Source organism: Erinaceus europaeus, chromosome 12 (genome assembly GCF_950295315.1).
Source record: "Erinaceus europaeus chromosome 12, mEriEur2.1, whole genome shotgun sequence".
Classification (NCBI taxonomy): Eukaryota; Metazoa; Chordata; class Mammalia; order Eulipotyphla; family Erinaceidae; genus Erinaceus; species Erinaceus europaeus.
The window spans coordinates 74,551,120-74,565,069 of record NC_080173.1 but is presented as its reverse complement, the minus strand read 5'-3'; the positions used below and the strand labels follow the sequence as shown (position 1 = coordinate 74,565,069).

General features: G+C 38.2%; 1 protein-coding gene across 5 annotated transcripts in view; it reads left to right on the top strand.

Moving 5' to 3' along the window:
• The window catches only part of NF1 (neurofibromin 1), a 317,563-nt gene extending 304,939 nt beyond the window's left edge, over window positions 1–12,624 (top strand). For all 5 annotated transcript variants that reach the window (XM_007530811.3, XM_007530810.3, XM_060203994.1 and 2 more), the window contains one exon: window positions 8,885–12,624. In XM_007530811.3, the coding sequence (XP_007530873.2) occupies window positions 8,885–9,027 (143 nt within the window). In that variant the 3' untranslated portion in view covers window positions 9,028–12,624. The remainder of the gene's footprint in view (window positions 1–8,884) is intronic.
• Window positions 12,625–13,950: the final 1,326 nt, after the last annotated feature.

Here is a 13,950-nt window from a genome sequence, read left to right as displayed (position 1 = left end):
TGGTGCTGTGTACACATGTCAATTACTCACTCTGCTATTGCATTATAGTGCCCCCTACCCCAAAAGCTGGTTGAATCAACTAGAAATTATAAACATCAGAACAACAGTGCTGACAGCTTTGTGCAGAGTATTAGTTCATCAAACCCATTGCTCTAAATGTAGTCTTAGCTCTCAGTTGGTAGCATCCTTAATATGTTTAACAGGCTTACAATATCTACTTGACATTAGAATAAACAAATGTCTATTTTGGGACTGACAAAAATCTCTGAAATGATTTTGTCTTTTTTTAGAGAACTACTTATGGTACTCCCAGCCTTTGGAGTTTTCTTTTTTTCCCCCTTTTTATTGTATTTTTTTAGAATTGAATTTAAAGTATTTTTATTTTCTGTAATTGTAATCTCTGCTAATTTTTTATTAGTGATTTAATAATGATCAACAAGATAGTGGGATAAGAAGGATACAATTCCATACAGTTCCCAGCACTAAAGTTCCATATCCCATCCCCTTCATTGGAAGCTTCCCTATTCTTTATCCTCCTAGGAGTATGTACCAAAGATCTTAACAGGGTACAGAAGTGGAAAGTTTGGCTTCTCCACTGGACATGGATGTTGACAGGTCGATCCATACCCCCAGTCTGTTTCTCTCTTTCCCTAGTTGGATAGGGCTCTGGGGAGGAGAGTTCAAGGACACATTGGTGAGATTATCTGTCCAGGGAAGTCAGGTCGGTGTCATGCTAGCCTCTGCAACTTGGTGGCTGAAAAGCATTAAGATACAAAGCAGAACAGATTGTTGGATAATCAGGAGCCTCAAGGTAACAATATAACAGATGAGGGAGTCGGGCAGTAGAGGAGAGGGTTAAGCGCAAGGACCAGCGGAAGGATCCCGGTTCGAGCCCCTGGCTCCCCACCTGCAGGGGAGTCACTTCACAAGCGGTGAAGCTGGTCTACAGGTGTCTGTCTTTCTCTCCCCCTCTCTTTCTTCCTCTCCTCTCTCCATTTCTGTCTGTCTTATCCAACAACAATAGCAATAAAAAAACAAGTGCAACAAAAGGAAATAAATATTTTTTTAAAAAAAGAATATAGCAGATGAGGGGCTGGGTGGTGGCACTCCTCATTGATCACAGATGTCACAATGTGCAAGGACCCAGGCTCGAGCCCCCATTCCCCACCTGCAGGGGGAAAGCTTTGCAAGTGGTGAAGCAGTACTGCAGGTGTCTCTCTGTCTCTCTCCCGTCTCTACCACCCCCTTCCCTCTCAGCTTCTGGCTGTCTCCAATAAATAAAGATAATTTTTTAAAACTTTTTAAAAAGAATATAGCAGATGAGATTTGGGGTCTTCATGTTGGAAGAAGCTAGGAAGTCTGTTTTAGGTCTATCCCAGGGAACCCATGACTTTAGTAATTTTTGCCTTAGCTCAACAGCTAATATGCAGATGGGCTAAAAGTATTATCTGGAAAGATGGTGTCAGCGTTGAGATCAGGACTAGAAAGCTGGATCAGGGCAGAGAGTAGCTCTATAGGACCTTGCCCTCAATGTAGAACAACAGTGGTAGAAACTGCCCCACTTTCGAAGAGAGGCTGGATCAACATACTCTGCCACTTAAGTAAGGCTAGTCCTGAAGTGAGTGCAGTCTCAAGTGTTCCTAGCTGTGACCATGGAATGCGAGCTTAGACTGACAGGGATGCAGAGCTTACACTGCCTTCTTTGCTAAATATGAATAGACATGGGCCCTAGGTCAGATCAATGGGGTTAACAGTTAATGGTAGTTATATACTTTCCTTTTTATTTTAATGAGAGGTACAGAGAGGAAGACCAGATCTCAGCACAGCTCTGGCTTATGGTGGTGCTGGGGATAGAACCTGGTACTTTGGAGCTTTAGGCATGAAGATCTTTTGCAGAACCATTATGCTGACTCCCCACCCCTGTTTGGTATTTTCTTGATTAAATTCTCTTCCTCATCATTTTTCTTCTTTTCTTTTTCTGTTTATTTGTTTGCTTGTTTGTTTTGTTATTGCCCAGTATTAAGAGAGAAGAATTGTGTTTATTTTCTCATACAGGAAAATTAATGTACATGTGCAGTACCACCTCTGCTCAGTTTTCTAGGCCCAGTATTTGCACTATTTCTTTGAGAGAGAGGGGATAGGGAGAGAGAAAAACAGGAGAGGGAGAAACCACCATCTGTGAAACTCCTCCAGTGCCATCTGTGATGCTCCCATATGGTGCTGGAATTCAGACCTCATGGCTCCACACACAGCAAGACATATGTTCTCCTGACCCAAAAGAATAATTTTAAAATGAATTATTTCTTTTTTATCTCATTGATTAGTTTAATTTGGTATAAACTAAAATTCTTAATTTATAATAAAGATGGCAAAAACCCTCCTGTAACATAAGTTCTACCATTCACTTTTAGATTGTAGTTTTTAGAAAAGTAATAGTCAAAGTTCTATAATTTAAAGCTAGATTCCATCTAAAATTCAGCAGGCATAATTATTACCCAGTATCTAGTCATATTTCATCCTTTTAAAAAGTAGTATGGTCATGACTCATGTTTGTGTTTTCTTCCATTCTGTCTGTGAAGCTTCTCTGCCTTGCTCTAAATCAGCAGTTTTTATGCAGCTGTCCCCTCATCAAGGTACTCTTTACTTTCATCATTTTTGCACGAGATACTGCTTACCCCGCACTCTTTCCTGGACACATGGCATGAGACTTGATTCACCAACCCCTGTCAGCATAGTCTAGCTTAGTAGGCACTGAGTAACTTAGATGCCACTGCTTTAAGGTCTGAGTGTACTACACCATGCAATAACAACAACAGTAGTAACTACAACAATAAAAAAAAAAACAAGGGCAACAAAAGGGGAAACAAATAAATATTAATAAAAATACTTCTAAGAGGTGATTGCAACTCTGTACTAGCACAGACAGGTAGACCAGAAACTCTAGGGATAGTTAATGTGAGCAGGGTATGTGGCTTGAGGAAAAGTTTTTAGTTTAGAAAACACTTGTTTTCCTCAAATGTAAAGCCAGCCCCAATATTTCCTTAGAAATTAAATCTGGTCATCTAGTCTTATCACCTAATAGTAAAAATAAGTAAATGGAGGGTAGAGGAATATGGCCATTAGCTGAAAAGAAAGAAAAAGTGATACATGTATGTGTAACAATGAGATATCTGACTTTCCCCTTTATTTTCCTGTATTTTATAGACAGACCAGAGCATAAGCAGTTAATGAAATTTCAGTAGAACTTTTTTTTTTATTCTTATAGTTACCTTCTGGAATACCTAATTCAGAAATTACAGATATATTTAACAATCTCTGTGAGTATGTTTACTAAAGTCTAAGAACAGGCTATAGAGCAGTCTCAAGCATGAGGTCCAGAGTTCAACCCGAAGCATCACATATGCCACAGTGATACTTTGGTTCTTTCTCTCTCACTCTCTCATTAATAAGTAGATGAATCTTTTTAAAATAAAATTAAAAAGAACTAACTATATTTACCTTCTAAGGTTTATTACATTTTGAGATTATTTGCATTAGCTTCAGTAATTGTGCAAAATCTATTATAAAAGTTAAATCTTATATACTGGTTTTTAAAACCACATTTGGTCTTTTTAGCCCTAGGTATCAAGAGTGTCAAGTTGTGTATTTATGTGCAAAAAAAAAAAAAAAAGTCTTCACATTGATTATCTGATTCTTCTAACAGCCCTTTGAAATGGGCAAATTTATTTATATCCTTAATTGCCAAATAAGAACCAAACAAGAGTTCTGGGCCAACCATAACTCAAGCCTAGGTCTCCTAACATTTAGCCGCAAATGAGCCTTTTGATAGATTTACCATGTTGTCTGTGTAACAAACTAAGCAATGTAGAGTCTGGTAATCTACTCACAGTCTTGTGCATGGTGGAGCAAGGGTGGCAATTAGCAATAGTCTTTTATTTCTGTTGTGTAACTTCTCACAAGTTAACCAATTTTCTTCAGCATTTTAAGCATTAATTGTTTTTTTCTTTTGCCGCCAGGGTTATTGCTGGGGCTCAGTGCCTGCACCATGAATCCACTGCTCCTGGAGGCTATTTTTTTCCCTTTTGTTGCCCTTGTTTTATCGTTGGTGTGGTTATTATTATTATTATTACTGCTTTAGGTGTTGGATAGGATAGAGAGAAATGGAGAGAGGGAGAAAGACCTGCTTCACCACCTGTGAATTGACCTCCCTGCAGGTGGGGAGCCGGGGGAGGCTCCACCCGGGATCCATGTGCCGGTCCTTGCACTTTGCACCATGTGCGCTTAACCCACTGCGCTACCACCAGACCCCCTGTAAGCATTAATTTTAAGGGGCTGGGTGGTGCCACACCTATTGAGCGCACATGTTGCAATGCTCAAGGACCCAGGACTGAGTCTCCGGTCCTTGCCTGCAGGGAGAAAGCTTTGCAAGTGGTGAAGCAGTGCTGCAAGTGTCTCTCTATGTCTCTTTCCTTCTCTGTCTTCTCCTTCCTTTCGACTTCTGGCTATCTCTATCCAATAAATAAATAAAGAAAAAATTTTAAATGAAAAAAGATTTATTCTACTAGTAGTTCTATATTTAGTCTACTTACTATATTCTACTATATTCTACTATATTTATTCTACTATATTCTATATTTGTTCTACTAGTAGTTCTATAAGTTGGGAGCAACTAGTACTTCTTTAAATCTGTTTTATTTCATGAAAACGATAGATTTCAATTTGGAAGATCATCTTGGTATTTAAAAAGTAGATTTTGGGGATCGGAAGGTAGCGCAGCAGGTTAAGCACACATGGCACAAAGTGCAAGGACCGGCATAAGGATCCCGGTTGGAGCCCCCGGCTCCCCACTTGCAGGGGAGTCGCTTCACAGGCAGTGAAGCAGGTCTGCAGGTGTCTCTCTTTCTCTCCCCCTTTCTGTCTACCCCTCCTCTCTCCATTTCTCTCTGTCCTGTCTAACAACAATGACATCAGCAACAATAATAATCACAACAAGGCTACACCAAGGGCAACAAAAAGGGGGGAAATGGCCTCCAGGAGCAGTGGATTCATGGTGCAGGCACTGAGCCCCAGCAATAAACCTGGAGGCAAAAAAAAAGTAGATTTTTTTTTTAAGTGTTTTGCTATCATCATGCTGGACTAGAGTGTTAATCCTGGTTGTCAAAATAAACCCAACACCTGCCTTCAAGGAACTCATGTTTAAGCAACTTTGTAACTTTTAACTCATGTTTAAGCAACATGTAACTTTTGGGGGCATGTAACTTAAATAACTTAATCTCGTAATTATCTTCTCTTAATCAGTTAACTAAATTTGGCCAATAGCACTTTTATTTAGGATTTTATCTTTATAAGAACCACTACAAATAATACACTGCTATAGAGAACTTCTAGCCTTTTCCACCTTGCATGCTTATTATAACTGGCTACCTGTCTGACTGCAATTTTTTTTCTTAACCTTTATTCCATTTGGATGATTGCTTGAGGGTTTCTGCTACCTCATGGATTGTTGCGTTTGTGTTCACTAATGGTCAGAAGCAAGAACCCAGTGATCAGGGGCATAAGAGAGACCAGAATGTAAAAGTCCCTAGAAGGAACTTGAAAAGAAGTACACCACCAAGGTCTACTCATTAATTAAAAATATAGCATATACAAACACATAAGAGGGATTCTGTCTCTGTTTGAGCAGTCTCACTATTAATGTGAAGATTTTTCTATAGGATGTTGAAATCAAATCCTTTACCAGCTTCTAGAAAGGTTTCTAGAATTAATTTTAGAAGGCAAAAAGACTACTGCTGCCAGAACTCTCAGTGTGAGAATTATGTTTACTTAGAAACTTAAAATGCTAGAACCAACTTGCTGTGATCATTGTTTCATAACTTGGCTTTTTCAAGTTGCTGTATTTTAGCATAGATATAATACTACAGTAGAATTGATTTTTAAAACTACCAACCAAGATTTTTATGTCAGCTTCATTTTTTTAAAGTAAAATGTTATTGCTATCAAGTAGAACTTGAGAATCTCTATCATGCCACATTTATCTATGTATAACATGTCTTTTGGCTCTGCGCTACAAGCCATGATACTAAGAAATGAAAGCATTTAGTTCAATAAATATGTATGGGGAAAGATATCAACTAAATCTTTCTTTGATGTTTTTTATTTATTTATTATTGCATAGAGACAGATTGAGAGGGGAGAGGGAGATAGGGCAAGAGACAGAGGCACCCACAGCTCTACTTCACCACTTGTGAAGCATTCCCCTTGCAGGTGGGGATCAGGGGCTTTAACCTGGGTCCTTGTGCACTGTAATGTGAGCGCTTAACCAGGTGTGCCAGCGCCTGGCCCCTTCTTTTTTTTTTTTTTTATTTTTTATTTAAGAAAGGATTAATTAACAAAACCATAGGGTAGGAGGGGTACAACTCCACACAATTCCCACCGCCCAATCTCCATATCCCACCCCCTCCCCTGATAGCTTTCCCATTCTCTATCCCTCTGGGAGCATGGACCCAGGGTCATTGTGGGTTGCAGAAGGTAGAAGGTCTGGCTTCTGTAATTGCTTCCTCGCTGAACATGGGCCCCTTCAACTAAATCTTAAAGGAGAAACAAAAGTGAATACAAAATATTTGCCATAAGTGCTTTCTAATAGAGGAAATAATCTATATTCACAATTTTTGATAAGCAATTTGTAATAAATATAAATTATATGTTTAAAATATATATATGTAAATATGTAATACCATAGATATAGCATAGTAGGTATAAGTACAGAGTAGAAAGGAGGGGCCATGTGGTGGCACACCTGGTTGAGGGCACATGTTACAATGCTCAAGGACCCAGGTTCAAGCCCCTGGTCCCCACCTGCAGGAGGAAAGCTTTGTGAGTGGTGAAGTAGTATTGCAGGTGTCTCTCTGTCTCTCTATCACCCCCTTCCCTCTCGATTTCTGGCTGTCTCTATCCAATTTTTAAAAAAAGGTAGAAAAGGAAGAGGGAGGAAGTAGTTCTGGCAAGGAATCTATTTCTTCGTTTCATGAAGGAAATGGAGGTGAGATAAGCCATAACTTGAGTTAGAGATACTCAAGACAATTTTTAAATGCCTACATAAGCACATCACAAAGCACACTGATGGGGTCATAAACAATCTTCTTTCAGTTTTGTTTTTTTTTTTTCCCTTTAGTTCTGTCACCCAGAGAAAAGTTCTGTGAAAATTTTGATGTGTTTTCTTTCATTCATTTTTGTACTCAGTTTTGAATTGAGTAGATTGAGATGTTGATTCACTATTCTTGGCTCCTAGAAAGGTGTTGCTGACATTTTTTAATTTCCTTCACCATATTAGACCAATGTAATTTTTTATGAACAATGACAGATTTTCATGTTCTTTTGATAAGTGCAAGACAGCAAACCTCTGGTGAACCTATATAAATCAAACCATATGCTTGTAGATGCTTTATACTCTGAACTGAATTTAAGGATGAATCCAAATAGAGAATATATGGATTTAAGATACTTTTTTATCCAGTAAATATACTTTGATTCTCAAATGCAATTGTTTAGTTTAAAATTCAAGTAGAATAAATAAGACTTAATATTAAAAATCATACCACCAAGAGATGCCATATTTTGGCACATTCTTCTAGCCTCTTTTTCCTCTCTTTGAATATAGGTATTTCCCCCTGCCCCAAGATTATGACCATATTTCTTTATAAGTGTCAGTCAGCACTTTAGATTTTGATATACTTCTTCATGCCTCCTTCTGGTGACTACTTCCGTATGGTAACCAGTTTATTACCTTCTAAATCTGTATTCCTAACTAATCTGAAGGATAAAAAATTATATATCTTGGGAGTCAGGTGGTAGTGCAGCAGGTTAATCGCACGTGGCACAAAGCGCAAGGACCGGTATAAGGATCCCGGTTCGAGCCCCCGGCTCCCCACCTGCAGGGGAGTCACTTCACAAGTGGTGAAGCAGGTCTGCAGGTGTCTATCTTTCTCTCCCCATCTTTGTCTTCCCTGCCTCTTTCCATTTCTCTCTGTCCTGTCTAACAACAATGACATCATCAACAACAACTATAACTACAACAACAATGAAAAACAACAAGGGCAACAAAAAAGGGAAATATATATCTTGTTTTTGCTTTTGGTTACTCTGAGGAAGTTACTAGTATTATTTATAAAATTTATTGTAGAACTCAGTCTGGGGAGGCTTAATCTCCAAGAGAGAAATAAATACATTTGTTTCAGGTACAGAGAATGAATTGACTTACCATAGTTGAAAAGAAAGTTAACAGGAAAATTCTACTATGACCTTTGTGAGATATTGGGCTGTCAGAAAAGTCATAATGTATTTTTTTTTGTTTTTCAATGCAAAAGTACGTCACAGCTCTTCCAACAACTCAATATTATTTTCTCAATAAAAATTTCAGTTTCTCAGGATGCATATATAACTTGAAAAATAAAAGGCATCTGTCTTTCTCTTAATTGAAATTAAAATTTCAATACCTTCTGCAGCTAAAAAGTATTGTTTGGAGATGTATGAGGATGTGTGGCTAGCAGCTGACCTCTGCTGGAAGCTTCTGGTATGATTTGGAGGAAAGGAGTTCCATCTTCCCTGGTGGCTGCTAGTAGCCTCTCATTCAGCTCAAGCCTGCCTGCCTCTTGCTTTTCCTGGCAACTTCTCAGTTTTTGCTATTTTTCGGCTGTGGTAACAAATCTGGCTTAACAAATACATGTTTTCATGTGACAAGATCCTTTCTAAGCATTCTGGCAACTCACCATTAAATAAGACATGCAAAAACAATTTACCAGGTTATATCTCCAGTTCAAACCATGGTATTCAGTCCTGGAGCTTAACACCAAGATTGGAAGTAACTGACTGTTCTCTTTCTCTTTAGGAATCGACAAGGAAAACGTTGAACTCTCCCCCACCACTGGGCACTGTAACAGTGGAAGAACTCGCCATGGATCCGCAAGCCAAGTGCAGAAACAAAGAAGTGCTGGCAGTTTCAAACGTAATAGCATTAAGAAGATCGTGTGAAGCTTTCTTTCTTTCCTTTTTCAAACAGACTTAACTTACATGGGCTCTTCACTAGTGACCCCTTTACCACCGTGCTGTGATGCTGCACTTCATGTTTTATAATGAGCCCATCCAGTCTGCCATGTTGCCAGATGATCAACTCTTGGAAGCATTGCCTAAGTTTAATGCTGCTTTTTCGTTAACTTTTTTCCTTTTCCTTTTGACATGTCTAGTTAAAGAAAGTGGGAGATCAGAGCACTTGAACTGAGAATATCCCATTTGTGAGAGAGGAGGAATTCTTGAGTACTGCTACTACTGGCCAGCTATGAAAACCATTTGCACAGAGCTCTGCCTTCTATGTTTCCCCCTTCTTCATCATACAAAGTAAAGTGTTAGTCTTATTTACTTACTACATTTCAAGATAGAGGTTTATGGGTGAAATAATATTATAACCCCAGTATGTTTAATCTGACTTTTAGCTGTGGACTTTTTTTTTTACCTTACAAACCTGAAGGAATGATAGAGGTCAAGCCTCAGTGACTTCACACCATAAAGCCACAGGTGAGGTACTTGGGGTGGGGGTGGGGGGCACGGAGGGACTTAGTATTTTATAATGGGTTCTTAAATACTAACACTTGAGTATTAGCAATAACTACAGGAAAATAAGCATAACCACATATATCTTAACATTACCAAATTAAAGCTATGGTTTTTGAGGCCTTATCCAAATTCAATCATACAAACTAATTTCCCCCCTTTTTTCCTCAAATTGCTTATCTTTTAATCTTGAAATAAGCTGAGTTGTCATTTGCTGTTCTTATAATCCAAAACTATACTAAGTATAGTAATTATACATTTTTATCCTCCTGTTTTTCCTAAATAATTCTGAGCAGGGTAATCAATGAACAAAATGTTGAAAACTGTTCCTAGAAGGTATTTTCATACATTTTTGCGTTAGCTCCAAATGGAATGGTACGTGACTTTTAGAGTAGCCAATGTTTTTGTTTTGTTTAATAATTTCAAAAAAAAAAAACAGTATGTTGTATAATACTAAAATTTCTTTGACAAGTTGTATTTTAAATGTTTTTTATCTTCCTTCTCCCCCCCCCCTTAAAAGAAAATCAAGAATCTTTTTAGCAAAACATTTGGGTTCTATACAATAGAATTGCATGTAATCACTGTGAAAAAAAAAAAACTGGTCAGCCTGGGTTAGTAACATTATGGGGGACCTGAAAAATTGCTGCTATACCGAATAGTATGGATTGTGATGGCATTGGAAAATTTCCATAGTAATGCAGACTCAGTTTCTTTGTGGTACCTGCAGTGTGCAAAATTTCATTTCATTGAGCATTTTATTTGGAGACTCCAGTGTAATACTAAACCATATTTATTACAAAAAAAAAAAATTCTTTCCCCCACATCCTAGGTTCCCTTTATATATTAGGATGTAACAGCATTGGGAAGGGGAAAAAATGAAGGGAGGAAACTCTCCTGTAGTGCTGTTTTCATGAGTGGATTTCAGTAAATTAAATTCCACAGCTAAATCGATAAATAATGGTACATTTAAGTGTTCTGATTTTAATAATATACATTTCACGTCTATCCATACAGTAACAATGTAATATGTTAATGTAAATAAAATTGCTTTTGATATCCAGAAATAACAAGAATTTAATTTTGTTAATTTGTTTACAGTCCTGGGACAAGAAATACTTGCCAAAATAAAAGGGAAAATATTAGTATTGATAGTTATTTTAACATAGAACTATTGGAAAATATTGAAGGACCGATGCAATTCACTACACTTCTGCTTATGACTATTATAGAGGCTGCACTAGAACAGAATGTTGGATGGCGAGATAACTGAGACTATACAGAAACTAAGATTCATAAAATAAGTTTAGAAATTTGGGGCTTTCAAAAGTCTTGACACCTTTTTGCAAAGGAAAAACACTTCATGTCATGACTTTTCCAACAACCACTAGATCATTAACAACCCAGTGCCAGGGATGCCAAACTGCCATGGATATCTTCATTCTCCCACAGCCCTGTGCTCCAGGGATAACTATTACAACTTCTTGGCTCCTGGAATAAAAGGCAGATGTGAGCCTTTATTTATTCATTTGGTCCCATGTTTTTCCTCTTTGGATGGTTTAGTGGACATGACTATGGTTGTCCTTCTGCTGTTTTGCTTTACCCATCAAAATAGGAAACTTCCAAAGGTTTACTGTTAAAAAATACTGATCTGTAGATGAAAAAAGTTTTCCAAGATATGGTGTTTCTTAAATGTGTTCATTTCATACAGTGAAATGAATGGAAAGGATTCACTCATAGTAACTTAAGTTATGATCAACATTTAGCAAATCAGAATTGAGCCTTCTTTGAACTGGGAAAAGTACTTTTTGTCCCTAGAAATTTGAAAATTCACTAGGTTTAAAATTTACCTTGTTTAAGGGACTTGTGAGGAAAATCTAACTTTCCAAGGAGCTAACATTCAACATAAGGTGAATATAAGTATCTCACCAGTATGCTTTCCCTGAGAAATTAAACATATTTAGGCTGCATACTTATAATCTATGCAAGAAATTTGGAAGTTCAGAGCAAGTTGGCTATTTTTGCATAATTTGATGTAAGTTCTATAAGAACATTTTAACTCATTTAGGGGAGGGATGGTGAATGTTCCCCCTGACTAAAGAGAAAAAAATAAAATAAAGCAACATCCCTTTTTTGTTGGTTGTCATCTACTCATTACTGCCATCTCAGGGATGTGCCCCTGCTTGACATCACTGAAACATAGTTCACTAATTTCCTCTGGGGGAAAGTGGTTAGCGCTCTGTCTTTCATCCACTAGATGCCTGTTAATTACTGAATGTCATCAGTGAGGAGACTACAGCCCTCAGCTTCCATCCCTGTGGAGTGTAAGAAGGGGAGGAGGGGCAGAACAAAAGCCAGAAATTCTCTCTACTTTGTGAAGTTTAGGGTTTTCCAATTTTGGTTTCGCTTTTTGGGTTTTGAGTTTTGTTTTTTTTTCACATCCCTATCCCCACCCCCAGGAATAATGAGGCATGTCTTATTCAATGTTATGCAATGGACTTATACAAAAATTCACTCCTAGTGTCAGCCACACAATTTTTTAATGCAGTATATTCACTTGTAAATAGTTTGTGTAAAATTTGACAGAAAAGTATATTTACTACACTGTAAATACATGTGATGATATATTGTATTATTTTGCTTTTTTGTAAAGCAGTTAGTTGCTGTACATGGATAACAAAAATTTGATTATTCTTGTGTGCGTATTGTTAACTTCTTCCTTCCTGCAACTGCGATACAACATTTAAAGAAAATGCTGTGTATTGTAAACTTACATTGTATATGATAACGTTCTCTCCTTTCCATCTGGGCCTGAATTTTAGCAGTTCTCTTGTCTACAACTTTGTTAATATTGTAAGCAGTTATATGCCAGCAGGAAAAATACTACCCAACAGATAAAATTGATCATTGTAAGGAAAATTGTAGAAATCCATTTCAGACCATTGTTTCCCACCCCATTATTCATCCCTATGTATGTAACCCCCCCTTTTTTTAAAGTAAAATGTAAATTCAATCTGCTCTTAAGATGTGGGGAGTTATTTAATTTGTTCATATACATCAGGCTCTGTTTCCTTCCTTTATCCCACCTCACCCCACTCCATCTTTTGAAATATTAAGACCATTTCCACTCATTTGAAGAGATCTTTCTTTTCTGCTATGCGAAAGACCTATTTTCAGAACCTCACCAAACTCAAAATATTTTGATAAAATATACAGGAATGAAATAAGTTTTCCTTGACTGAGAGAGCTTCTGAGTGGGTCCGAAAATTAAACTACCAAAGATAAGAAGGAGAAAGGCATACTCATTTAAGTTTTCTGTGACATGAGAACCTTCATAAGAAAATGAAGATCCAGGGTTGGGTGGTGGCACATCTGGTAGAGCATACATGTTACGATGTGCAAGGACCTAGGTTCAAACCCCTGGCCCCTACCTGCAGGGGAAAAGCTTCATGAGTGGTGAAGCAATGAATGCTGCAGGTGTCTGTCTACCTATCCCCCCCCATCAATTTCTCTCTACCTATGTCTATCCAATAAATAAACCATTTTCTAAAAAAGAAAGAAAATGAAGATCTACATAAGCAGTGCGACTTGTGTGTTTTTATGCTAAACTTGATTTAAGAGGAGAAAGTTGGGATGGGGAGGGCAGGGGCACACATAGTACCACATAGTACGAAGCACAAGGACAAGAGCAAGGATCCCAGTTCAAGCCCTCAACTCCCCACCTGCAGGAGAGTCACTGCAGGTGTGTCTTTCTCCCCCCCTCTCTAAATTCCCCTCCCTTCTCAATTTCTCTCTGTCCTATCCACTAATAATAATTTTTTTAAAAATGACCATCAGGAGCAATAGATTCATAGTGCTGGCACCCAGCCTCAACAATAACCTTGGAGACCAAAGTAGGAAGTTGTTTAGGGGTGAAGAGAGCACTCACTGTGTAGGCTGTATGCCTTGTCGTGTGTGTGTGTGTGTGTGTGTGTGTGTGTGTGTGTGTGTGCTGCAAGCTCCAATAAGTAAGCTCCAGGTGTAAGTGCTGTAGCACCAGGAGAAGTTCTAATACTGTGACGTGTCTCTCCCCCCATATCTGTCTAGATGAAAACATTAGCCCTGGTTCTTCTAGGAGGAAAACGTATGGCAGGTCAAAAAATAGGAAGTGTGGTGAAACAGGACCCTGAGCAAAACCTGTTGTTCTCCATGTGCCTTACCTTTTACGTGGGGGGAGGGGGGGAAGGGCGTCTTTCATATGACAACTTAAGATCTGTTTCTGGAGAGAGGATTGGGGCACATCAGAGTGACTTCCTGTCGCTGCTGTTTTCTCAGTTTCTTTCAAGGTGCCACGTCCTGGATCAGCAAATA